General features: G+C 53.2%; 1 protein-coding gene across 6 annotated transcripts in view; it reads right to left on the reverse strand.

Moving 5' to 3' along the window:
* The window catches only part of Nsd2 (nuclear receptor binding SET domain protein 2), a 77561-nt gene that overhangs the window by 17149 nt on the left and 47669 nt on the right, over positions 1 to 12743 (reverse strand). For 5 of the 6 annotated variants that reach the window (XR_009224847.1, XM_046423552.2, XM_046423553.1 and 2 more), the window contains 6 exons: positions 3965 to 4096; positions 3307 to 3430; positions 2307 to 2507; positions 1521 to 1700; positions 1172 to 1328; positions 831 to 1036 (listed from right to left, as the gene is read on the reverse strand). Coding sequence is in view for 5 of the 6 variants with exons in the window: in XM_046423552.2 (XP_046279508.1) it covers positions 831 to 1036; positions 1172 to 1328; positions 1521 to 1700; positions 2307 to 2507; positions 3307 to 3430; positions 3965 to 4096 (1000 nt within the window). In the remaining variant the exon portion in view is untranslated. Of the gene's footprint in view, positions 1 to 830; positions 1037 to 1171; positions 1329 to 1520; positions 1701 to 2306; positions 2508 to 3306; positions 3431 to 3964; positions 4097 to 5788; positions 10795 to 12743 lie in introns of those variants that run through there. The other variant, XM_046423554.2, reaches the window with a different exon arrangement.

Genomic DNA, 12743 nt, shown 5'->3' on the forward strand with positions numbered 1-12743 from the left:
GCTTGGCACTGGCTCTGCAGGGTGCCGGACGCCAGCCAGGAGCCGCATCTCGCTCGCCAGCCAGGCCACACCACTCCCAGGAGCTTCTCTCTCTCTCTCCCAGACCTTCAAGAGTCTTTGGATGCCTACCTGTTCTTATTCAGAACTCTGGGAGCCCCATGTGCTGAGGTCCTGAAGGAGAAGTTATTGGCTGCCGCTGGCCAGCGCACCCACAAACTCTCAACAGGCCCAGGCCCCTCCTGCCACACACACAGGTCCTGCAGCTCCAGCTGACCCTGCATGAGCCGCAGCAAGACTTTCCCTGTATCTTAGCACTCTCGACCTAGCCTAAGCGCCAGTCCCGCCCGTGGAACAGCCTTTCCACCCTGTCTCCCTCCTGCCTGGGTCACGGCAGCCTCACCAAATGCTGCTCCCAACTGCCTCCCAGCCTGACTGCACAACCAGTGCCCCACCCACCTGACTCTGCGTGGTCTGCTGAAGGGCAGGGTGGCTGCTAAGCTTCCGGGCCCCTGGTCCAGAAAGCAGAGACCCCTCCACATCTGCCTCTGCAGAGGCCAGCTGGGGAAAGTGTCTGCCAGGACTGAGGACAAGGTGGGCTGAGCAGCTTTGCTGCTCCACACAGTACTGCTCATGGAGCACCCCCGCCTGCCCAGCAGCGTGACCCACTCCACACTTCAGCAGACACGCCAGTCCGCAGACTGCCTGCCTTCTAACTGAGAGAATGCTTAGTCCAGTGTTTTCTACAAACATCAAATTTCTAAAGAGCAGAAAGGATGATTAGCAAAAGGCACACAGAGAGCTGTCCTGCTCCCTACAGGAGACTTCCGTACCGTTTTTGAAGACTCTTCCGATCCCTCTGACCCCATGGTAGCGGCTGCCCCGGTCCCCCTCCATGTACGGGAACACTCGCGCCTGATGCGTCCAGTAATAATCTTTAGACCCAAAGAAAAACACAGGGAATTCTCCAATCTCGTGCTTCATTTTCTGAATATTTGGGGGAACATTTTTGGGATGGCAAACTTCTGCCGGCCACCATCTATTATAAATATTAAAAACAGGGTTCACAGACTCTTCAGAGAGAGCGGCAATCATTTCAATGCTTTTAAGTACTGTAAAGTCAAACAGACACACGTGAACAGAGAAAGACAAGAGCACAGGGCTGTCCTCACACCTGTAGTTCCCCAGTTTGACCCAGACGATGTCCTGGAAGTGCAGCCTCTTGCCTGCCCTACAGTCGTTGCAGAACCAGCTGCCGTCGGGCATCTCAATGCTGAGGCAGTCGGGGTGGAAGGCTGCTGGGCAGGCCTCGCAGCACAGCAGGCTGCCCCCTGCAAGAGTGGGCGCAGGGTGAGCCTGCTTCCCTGGGCCTCGGCTCCGTCCTGCCGCTCCAGGCCAGGCAGCACCCTGCCAGCACAGACCCAGCCCTGAGGGCGGGCAGGCCAGCAGGCCAGCAGCGAGTCTAGGTACATTACAACACACTGCCCAACGTGGAGCAGGCCCACAGGGCAGAGGCCCCTCACCTTTGGAGCACACGAAGCACCAGCTGACATTGACATGGGTGTGGTGCCGCTTTCCCTTCCGAGCGGTGAAGTGGCCCGTGCAAATGATGCTGTTGGACGCAATCACCGTGCACCCTGCTGCCAGACAGGCGTCCCCTCCATGGTAAGCAACAGGGCATCGCACACAGCGCATCATCTTCCCTGAGGGCGAGAACACCCTGAGGATCCCGGTGGCTGCTACCAACCTGATGGCAATCAGGACACCGCAGAAACCCAGAGAGCCTGTGAAGGCACCACCTCCAGGTGACAGAAGGTACTCAGGACAGACTGCAGGGTAGCTCCCAGATGCCATACCCTCAGTCTGGGCATGGCAGGCACTGGAAGGGCTGTCCCGCACACTGTCCGACCCTCCCTGCCAGAAGCCAGGAGCTTGTCCCCAAAACATCCCCAGGCATTGCCACCCCCAGGGGAGAAGCCCTGGTGCCCTCAGCCCAGACAGCTGCCCTGAAATGCTAGCTAAGATGTAATCCCATCCAAGAATGTTTCCTGGGTTCATGAGGTGCCCTGACAGCCAGAACCCATCAGGGGCCCTATGGGTCCCCATCTCTTAAAACCAAGAACCCTCAAGACAATTTTGGGATAAAAAGGGGAGGAGGGTACAAGTGGGGGCAGGTCTGGCAGTGAAGAAATCCCAGCAACCAGCTTTGCATCCAGTACCAAGAGGAGGGGAAGCTGCTGGAGGCGAAGCCCCTGACCTCTGGCAACAAGCCCAGCATGCCCCGCGGGAGGGAGCCAGGCACAGCCTACCTTTCGCCGGCCTTGGATGTGAGGGGTTGGAGGCATGGCAGCTCACGCAGCTGTGCAGGGGGCAGCGAAAGCCCCGGCTCTCAAACACAGTCAGAGGGAACTTCCTCACACAAGCCTCATGGTAGAACTTCCCACACTGAGTCACAACACAGCGCCTCACCTCCATCTTGCTCTCTTTGCACACGAAGCATGAGTGGACCCCTAATAGCCAGTCAGGGAGGGAGAGAGGAGGGTGCCAAGAATTCAACTGTGGTTCCAGGCTGCCAGAGCCCAGCTGCACTCTGCCCCACCTGCCCATGGGGGCACCTGGCTCTCTCCAACCTTGCTGACTTTATCCTCATCGGGATAAAGCCAGCTGTGAAGAGTGACCCTGCAGCTACTGGGCTCCAGCTTCCCCTCAAACACAGGGAAGTCCTACCACGCGCCAGGGGCCCCTCCCTGACCGTGGTGAAGGGCCGCTCACAGACGCAGGCCGCAGTACCCCATGCAAGGTGTTCCTTGGGTTCCCACCTAGGCTGCTTTGACAACAGCCAAGGACGCCTCAGGCTTGCTGTGCAGTTGTCCTGCCATGGTGACCCCAAACAGGCAGCAGGACAAAGGCACTGACCAGTTGGGCAAGCCTGGATCCACCTGCTGTTGAAAGGGAAGCTCAGACTAATGCTTTCCGTCCCTACCAATGACAGTGTTCTGTGACCAACCAGGTGACCTGGCTAAGAAGGCTGGCTGTCCACAGGTAGAGTGAGTTCAGGCCCACAGGGGGACATGCAGGGGCCCAGCCACCATCAGACTCCACCAGTCACTGTGCCCTAAACTATATGCAGAGTGCTAGGGTGGCACTCACACCCTGAGCCTCCCACCTGCTGGAGGGCACCCAGGGAGCAGGCTGCAGGTGGGAGGGGCATGCTCTCTGCTGATGTCTGGGCTTGGCTGCTGCAGGGAGGCGGGAGCAGGAGGCGGTACAGCAGCACTGCTCTGGGCAGGAGGGGAAGCCACAACTTGCCTGAGGCACACTCGCTGCAGGTGAACCTCCCTTCCGGTCTCCGGGAGAGGCCCAGGCAGGTGAGGTGAAAAGCCCCACAGCAGGGCCCTTCACACAGCAGGAGGCTGCCCGTCTTCTCACACAGCTGTGGGACAGAACAGGCAGCGTGAACCACACAGAGCAGGAGCTCCTTCTGTGTCCTGCTTACCCTGCGGCTGAAAAGAAGCCATGAAGAGAAGCAACCATGATGAGTTCAGGGTCACATCAGAGCCAGGTGACACAGTGGTCAGTCCCTCAGGCCCCAAACCCTGAAGGCACACTCACAGGTACTTGAGCTGGGCAAGGAAATCAACAAACCCCAAGGCATGTTTTCATCCTGTCAGAGGGGACAGGCTCCAAGCAAGCAGCACGCCAGACACTGCCAGGCCCCATCACCAGGCATTACCACTAGAGGGACCCGGGCGTGCCTGGTGCACAGTGCCACATCAGCCCAGAGCTGGCCTGGGCAACTCACACATCACACGCCCCACGTCCCTCCGGCACAGTACAGAGGCATGCCCTAGGGGAGTGGGAGCTAGTGATGCTCACCTAAGTGGGGACAGGCTGGGGGTCTGCAGGAAGGGGGCCTGCCCAGCCTGCATCAGACACCCTGCAAGGGATCGGTGCTGTGGCCCCTCACCTGACACACGTACTCCTTTTTGGCCGTCATTCCTCGTTCCGACCTTTTAGATGAGATGGACACTTCGGTCTGTGTTTCATCTGCACTCTCATAAGGAGACTCTGAGGGCTCGTCCACTAGGCTGTCCGAGACCTGAAGATTAAGGAGGCGGAGGACAGTTCACTAGTCACAGAAAATGGTGGCTGTTGTGCCCTTCAGGCTTGGCCTGACCCCACCCATCTCGGAGTGACGCGCTCCAGCCTCTGGCCTCTGCAGTGGTGCAACCATCAACAGAGCTGCGCAGTGTCCAGAGGTGGACACACTCCACTCAGCATTGAGAATACTCATGTACACAAAAGCACGTTCCTTGAAATGAAGAAACGCACGAAAACCCAGTTTGCTCTTCTAGGCGAGCTAACACAGGCTTTGGGACCAGGAACCCTCCCTTCCTTACCCAGTCTGCTCAGGTCCAATCACCAAATGGGTCTTGAAAGGAAACCAAGGCTGCACGTGGCGGCAATGCAGCCCACTCACGTGGGGGTGCAGGCCCCACTCTTCCTACACTGACGTGCTGTCCCAAGGTCAGCGGTCATCCCAACTCCACCCACTGACTGCTGCTGTCTCTTGCCCTCCCATCCAGGAGGAGGTGCAGTAGGGCCTTCTCGGGAACACAAAGTCTGAAAGCAGGACCAGAAAGTCCTGGAAACCCAGAACACCTGGAGCCCAGGGGGATGGTGTTCCTCCACCCAAATGTCCTCCACTCCACAGTGGGCATCAGGACCAGCAACAACCTCGATCTTCACAGAGCACCTTGCCCTCACTGGACCAGCCGTAGCAATAAGCGTTTGAGAAGACAGAAGACCTTCTTGTCTATCAATTTCAGGTGTGTTTAAAAACTTTTCACTTTGTATTTGATGGTAGGTAAATAAATGTTGAAAACTGAATTTTGGAGCTGGAACAAAATAGAAACTGCATCCCTGCACGCCTCAATAATCACCATAAAGACATCACAGTCTTGCTGCTTTTCCTTCAGCACCAAGCTAGGTATTAAAATGGGGCCACATTAAAAATGAAACTGCAACTCCACCAGGGTATCTGACTGACTCAACACCCTTATTAAGAGCTTTTTCCAAATTTATCTCACTGAAACTACAGGAGTGGTTAGAAGAAAAGAAAGAAAAGCTCCTGCGGGCTGGCTGGCTGGCAGGCAGGTGGTGGGCTGCTTTCAGGGGCCTCCGTGGCTCCGACTGGCTCATGGAGCAGTGACAGGGCCCTGAACGCCACTACTGGAGCCTCACTAAGATACATCTCGTGACAACAGTCCAACAAAAAACTCATTTTTCTCACCTTTTGCAGGAAGATGGGAATAGCATGAACCAACACTAGATTAGAGGGCGTCGAGTCTTAAGGTTGTCACCGGAAGGCTGACTAGCTGGAAGTGCAGGGCCCACTGCCCGTCCCTCGCCCATCAGCTCACCTCCCACTTCTTTAACGTCAACATCCAGAAACAGGCAACTTGAAATGCTGAGTTCAAACCCCAAATTCAACATATCCGTCAGACAGACGTCACAGGTGGGGGTCTGAGCACTTCAGAGGTGAGAATGGAGTGGGTGTTGGGGGAGCCCAGGACATCAGGAAGCAGCCCCACCGCTGCCAGATGCTGACCCATCTGGTGGGGGAACCGAAGCCCAAAAAACAAGGCCTTTAACGCAAGCCCTCGGGAAGAGAGCCCAGCACTCTGCCCACCAACCCGGTTCCTCCCTGAGTGTGGCTGGAATGAATTTAAAAGCTAAAAAAGGAGAAAATACATGGAGAGAAAGACAGAAAACACAAACCAGTCCTGGGTCAGAGGAAGGAACAGCACCTTTTATTTAAGATTTACAGAAAGTTAGCACGTTTCCACTTGGAGATATCTCCTAAATTAACAAAGTCTGTTTTGAGGAAATAAACAGGAAATACATATTTGAATGGCATTATAAATGTTCATGACACACATGAGGCTCATTTCCTGACTGGGGCCCAATCCCACATACAGAATACAGACCTTACAATATCACAGTCCATGGCAGGTGGCAGACCCGCCCTCACCCCGCCTCCCCGCCAGCCAGTAGGAAGGGTCCCTGGCTCTCAGCGCCTCTCCCTGCAGCTGCAGGCTCCGCCTCCACACCAGGTGACAGCCAGCTGTGGAGGTGAATGTCACCTGAATGGGCCCCACAATCCCAGAGCTCTTCTACAACCCCCACCATCCCTCCCACGTCGACAGGAAGTGCTGGAAAGGAAAAGCCAGCGCCCCAAAGGACAGCCTTCCTGCCGCCTCCTCACCCATCCAGGCCAGATGGGCAGCAACCATCTCCCAGCAGCTCAGTTCCTGACTTCCCAAGTTTTCTTCAGTCTGAAAACCCTTTCTCCACTCTCTACTCAGTGATGGTACCAAGCTGCCTGTTCTCCTTAGAAATACATCCTTCAGGGCAGGGAACACAGGCTCCTTCATCTAGCATGGGGCCTGCAATGTGGCACCGCCCAAGGGGACAGGACGGGGACAGGACCGTGACCGCCTTCCGCCAGCTGCCAGCAAGCACAGCCACAGAAGGCTCACTCACCACAGCCCCGCCCCTTCCGGGTGCTGTCACACAGTGAGTTTTTAATTTTTTGACAAAACAAATCCCTTCACAAATTGAAGACTACATCATTTTTGAAATACAATCACAGACCTTGAACAATAAATATTTCTATAAACCAACATTACTTTTGTATTTAAGTTACGCTTTTGTAAAAGAAACTTATTACTAAGTACTTTCACAGAGTGTTTTGGATTTACAAATGATAGGAATCCTGTGCTCAGCAGATTTAATGAGTTTTAAATCAAAAGGACTAATCTCAAAACAGGTCTTCCAAGTTAACATCACAGTGAAATATTAGAGCAGAATTAAAATGATTTTAAAATAAGTCGTCATCTAAAATCTGGAATTCAAAATAATTTTTGTTAAAATGACCCTTCCAGGTTACACAGACTGGAACCTTCCCAGCTGTTCCTAAATGACAGGGTAAGGGCCAAGAGTGAGTCACTGAGGACATAAAGATCTCTAGTCCACAGGGCCATCACATGCTTCTCCGTTAGCTTCTAATCTACGCCAGCTTCTGTGAGAAAGGGCAGCAAGGACCCAGGGGAGTTGTGGCCATAGCTGGCCATGTGGCTGCTGCTCCTAGTTCAAGACCTGCCTTGTCCAAAGCACAGGGAGTCTCTAAAATGGTCCCAGCTGTGCCTCAGTAATGGCCGCGCCCTGCTGGGAAGCAGGCTGGTGAGCGTGCTGGGCTGGCTGGCTGAGCCTTGTCTGGAGGGTTTGAGAACAGACAAGACCATCTCCAGTCTACCTCCTGCCTTGGCTCATGCAGCCAAGCAACATCCCTGCAGTCAGGCCAGGACCCCAGTCCACCCCAATCAATATCCCTGGATGGTTAGCGTGCTTCAAACATTGCCAGAGCTACATGTAAAACACCCAAGGACCAAATGTAACCCTGAAAAGTTACAAGTGTGGATCCAGCACGGGACTACATAGGTACATGGCACCTACCAGGACAGGGCTGCCAGGTAGCTACAGGGACTCCCAGGCAGCAGAGACACTGGGAGTTCCAGCCCTCACCCTTCGAGGACAAGTGCACAGGCTCTCCCGCTGCCTAAGGGACAGTCCACCTCCATCACTGGCAGGTCAATTAGCGGTCATTTCTGATAAAAATATTACCCAAGGAAATCAAAATAGATTTCATTTACCCAAAGTCCTAGAACACCCAGCAGTCAGCATCTGTGTGTGTGCAGTATTGGGGATAGAACCGAGGTCCTCAAGCATGCCACAGAGCACTCTGCCACTGAGCCACACCCCAATTCCAGTAATAGGCATATTTCTTTAAAACAAAAACACTTGAAATGCCGTGAGGAGCAGAGCCTGGGCTGCTGGGAAGCCTGGGGTGCACGGGACAGCCTGAGAGGCAACAGCAAGGTCCTCAGTAGCTGCTGTGTCTGCCTCTAGAGTTCCTAAACTAAGGTAATAAAAATATTGAGTTTTAAAACATAAAATGCTCCACGTTCCACACTGAGTCCAAAGGGCTGGCCTGGCCCAGCACATGCGTCTGCTTGGACAGAAGGGTGTGCAGTGGCTCAGCTCAGCCAGTTCAGAAGGCTGCACTAGAATCAGCAACTCAGAAATGAAGCAAGCTCACTAAGCCTTCCAACTGCTGACACTCCAGCACTGGGAGGTCCACAGGGCCCCGGCTCTGTCCTGCGCTGCACCAGGTTGCCACCACACCCTTCTCAGGTCACACACTTTCAGTCCTCCTGACTGACACGTGTGCATGGGCAACCTCTTCTGTTTGGGCAGCTAGATGCTAACCTACAATCTCAATTTTCTTCTCAGCGTGTTCCTGTGACAGGCCCTTAGAGGGTCCCAGCATCACACACACTGCCTGGCCACACCCTTGGGCCGAGAGATGGGGGGCTACAAACCATCACTGACAGCGCAGCTGCTTCCTCCTGCCTTTCCTCACTCGCTGGCTTCCAATCTCTAAGACCCTATTTGGGTCTTCCTGGGCCTGAAGGGCCACTCGAAGCAGGCTGCCCAGCTCCCTCCTGCATCACTGGCCCCTCTGCCAGGAGACACCTCCTCATGATAAAGCTGGGCCTAGGTCTCTCGATGCTTTCCAGGAACATTCTCTTAAAAACACAGGAAGTTACCACTTTCAGTGGGGAAACATGGATACAATGAGTGCCAGGACCACCCTTAATGTCCTAGCACTCTGCAGAAAGGCCAGCCAGGCAGGACGGCAGACCCTTGCACTCCACAGCACCATTCCTGACACTCCACTGGCACACCACTTCCCAATGCTCGTCTTACGCACGAGAGCCACCTCCCTGGCCAGGCAAACATGGACCTGTGGGTGTCTGAAGCAAGTCAGACGAGATCACAAGCAGAACTCGTCTCAACAAAGGGCAGCTCAAACGTCCTTAGGCCAGACATGTACCACTGCTGTTCTGACAGTTGTAGTAAACAAAGGAATTCCATGTTCAATTCGCAGCATAATGAATTTTGTACTCTTGGCAGCTTGTCCAAGCCTGAGCTTTCAAACAACTCCACCTCTGACCCCAAGGAAACTGCTTCTCTGCCACAACACCAATACTAGTCTTCAAAGCAGGGTACTTCTGCCACATGCAAGACTGTTCTCTAGAGGGCAGATGCTGCTACCCTACCCCTAAACCTACACAGCCAACTCCTAATGTCCCTGGGGCACAAGGTCTTCCCAGCTGAGGAGCATATGGCCCTGTGAGCACTGCTCTATCCCTGGGACAGCACCCTCCTCCCTTCCAGAGAACAGCACCCCTCCTTGGCTTCCCACACAAAACCCACCGTGCTCCAATTTCAAATGCAGTCCCTCATTGGGCCCAGCCTCTGAGGCCAGCATCCTTACTGCAGGACGCCATCTGAACCAGATCCATTTTATTCCATCGTGTTTCTCTTATTTTAAAAGTCAGTGGCTAATGTTTTGACACTCTTAAGTTTACCCAAGCTCCTTGGGTTCTCTAAGGGTACCAAAACTCAGACTGCACCTAGGCTATCTGAGGTAACATCTCCCACTACTCTGAGCAGATCCATGAAGCAGCCCCTAGCCCCCAGCCCGAGTCCAGCACCCAATGTGCCACACAGACCCAGCTTCTGTCAGACCACGGTATTGCCCCACATGCATAATGTAGTTGAGAGGATCACTGTTCATGCCAAGGCAAAAGTTATGCTTCTGGATAAAAATGGAATGATGGTGATTTCATCTTTTTATTGTCATAACCATTACTGTCACAACAGCGAGCCACTGAATCCTTGCAAGGTGCCAAGCACCCTGAGAGCTTACATGCGTTACAGTACTTAGTGTTCAGAACAAAAGCATTCCTTGGGAACTTTCATTACACGCCAGACACATCTGAGGAGTGGCCAGGAACAGCTGGGCCCCGTTCCTCTGGCTGTGAGCAGCGCAGCTGCTGCAGGAGCTGGAAGCTGGGGCCCATGCCGCTTCCCCATGCAAATGTGCGGACACTGGGCATGGCATGGCTGGCACCAGGACCATGACACATGTGCTGCTGACACCCCACAGAAGTGACTGGCGAGGTGGCTGGCAGAAGTAGCCCAACATGGCGCCCTGGGTGACCATCACCAAGTCAAGAGGTGGATGGTTCACAATGGACTGTGAATGGTACTTGGCCCAAAATTTACTGTGTCTAGTGTCATAGTAAAACTGTTCATAGAAAAGCACAGACTCAAAATGCCTCCTGCCTGTTGTGCTGGAAACTGGGTTCATATCTACAGCACTGACTGCATTTCACTGGCAATTAAAACAGCTGACGAGGACCCCTCCGTGTGCTGTTTGCTCTTTGTCTCTGGAGCAATGGGTGCTGACATTTGTTCACAAAGATGCAGGGAGTTATGACCTGGGGGAAATGACCCTTGAGGCAGTGTCACTGCTGCAGCTCTGGGGCGGCCCTCCGAGGGCCTCCTCCCAACTGAACTCTACGTTGCTCTCGAAGTATGGGTGTCTCTACCATGAGATGGACGTGACTGAGTCAATGGCCTTGATCAGGTTCTTACCTTGGTCTTACAATGTGTTATCTGTTCTCTTCACTGTATGTGTTTATTAATGCCAATAAAAACAGAGTACCATATGTCTTCCACACAATGACTGTGAGAGCAAGCATGTCACTGAGTGTGCCGATGACGCACGCCCGCGGCAGACATCTCGGGCCATTACATCACTCTAAGTGCAGTACAGGGCATCTGGTTCAAGTCCAACTTGACTGATGTGGGCTCCCACAAAAGCTGTCACCAGTGAAGGCGAAAAAGTAAGAATTTGCTCTACTAAGGGAATAAGAAATGAAGTTACAAAACAAATCACATCAATTCCTTCACAGGCCGTTGTCATGCAAGTGTGCAATTTAATATATTCTCTTCGTTGGGGTGATGTAGACTCATGTAATAATTATTCCAATAAAAATTTATTTACCACATACACATTTGTCAAGAATTTAAACCACAACACGACCTACAATGTCTTGAGATACCAATCTTAGGAAAACACCTTGTTTTTTTCCAATCTAGTGTGACTGAAATATAAAGGAAGGAAATATAGACATGCAAGAGGGAGGCGGCCCTCACGAGGGCTGGTGGGGTGCCCGGCCATAGCCACCACACCAGAGCCAGCCCAGCAGGCTTCCAGGCAGCCCTACAGCACCAGCAGTATGTAGCACTGCACACCTGCAGCTGCCGGCCACGGCTCGGCAGAGTCAGTGCACAGTGGACAAGCCTCTCGATCACCCAGGGCCAGCCAACCAACAGTGTGACTCTGCGAGCCACACAAAAGAGACCTCCTGGAGAAGGCCTCACAGTCCAGGTGAGCTCACATAAGGAGCACGATGCACACCATAAGTTTGGGTCACCTCAAGTGTGGGAAGGTTCCACATGCGATATAAATATGCTCTGTCATTGACCAACCTCTACAGCTTGACAGTCACACACAGATTCCGTCTCCTGAGCTCAGAACAGAGACCACATCAGCCAGCTGCCCTCCCGTCTCACCTCCACCCTTACCACCCCAGCCTGGCCTGCACAAGACTGGCATCCAAGAGCCGCAGAAAGGATTCCAGTGGCCTCGATGCTTTTCTCTCTCTCATATCTGACACCAACATCAGCAAAAAGTCAACCAGAATAAGAAAAATTCATCAAAAATGTTTTATAAACAAAACCACCAACTTAAGTAAAAGGGCCTACAGAACTAAAACTTTCTGTTTTTAATATTCTTATTTGGAATTGCAGGCCACCTTTCATTTAATTTCTAGGATACTGACCTGAACTTGGGCAAGAAAGAAAAAAAAGGGGAAATGATTTATATAAAATCTGCCTTTCCAGGTTCTAGCAAGCTCCTAATCAGAAGCTTTGAGAAGAACCGAGTTTCCAGAAGGAAAGAATGTTTGTCTATACAGCAAGGAACAGGTGAGCACCTCGCCACAGCCTCTGCCTGGCCCCGCAGAAGGGCCCACAGTGCTATCCCTGACTGACAGGAGAAAGAAGCCATCCTGTCCCGCCTCACTACCCTCTTCCCAATAATGGCTAAGGTCACCACCTCCTCACAAATACAAAAACAGGACTCATGTCCACAAGGAGAAAAGCAGAACCACAGGGACCAAGGGAAGAAATCAAACTGGAAAGGAAGCACTGTGAAGGGAACCACCGGAGACTGGGCCACGCCCACCTCTGCAGCACAAATGCTAGGCCTGCATTTGTGAATGCTGCTTTTTGCTAGCTTTTGGCAATGGCAAAGTCCCAGACTTGGTAGTGCCTTCTAGGTGTCATGCCACAATGACAGTAGCAACAGCCTTGAACAGCTACTGCTCTGCTGTCCTGCTCTGCCAGCCCAGGAAATAGGCAGTGGCACAGTGGCAGTTCTGACTCTCCTCTGGGTGCCAGATGTGGAACGCATGAAAACCAAGGGACTTGTGGCTTCCCCAAGCACCTGAAAGCCCCTCGCCCCTCCCACAGAGTGCACCATGGCCAAGAGCAGCTCAGCCAACAGTGGCCCTGTGAGAGCCAAGACGGACCCCCTATGTGAGGAGGGACAGCGTGAGGCCTACAGAACACGGCATGGTAAACACAGACTGCAAGGACAAGGAAACAGCCTCAAGAGCGGGGCATCCACACATTCACACCTGCGCATGTGCTCAGCTGGTAGCACCACTGTCCCTCCTGTGCGTGTTCTGAGTTAGGCCCTCAAT

The sequence above is a fragment of the Marmota monax genome, unplaced genomic scaffold (genome assembly GCF_021218885.2).
Source record: "Marmota monax isolate L192 unplaced genomic scaffold, Marmota_monax_Labrador192_F-V1.1 WCK01_AAM20220418_F8-fsc00009, whole genome shotgun sequence".
In the NCBI taxonomy this organism is placed as follows: domain Eukaryota; kingdom Metazoa; phylum Chordata; class Mammalia; order Rodentia; family Sciuridae; genus Marmota; species Marmota monax.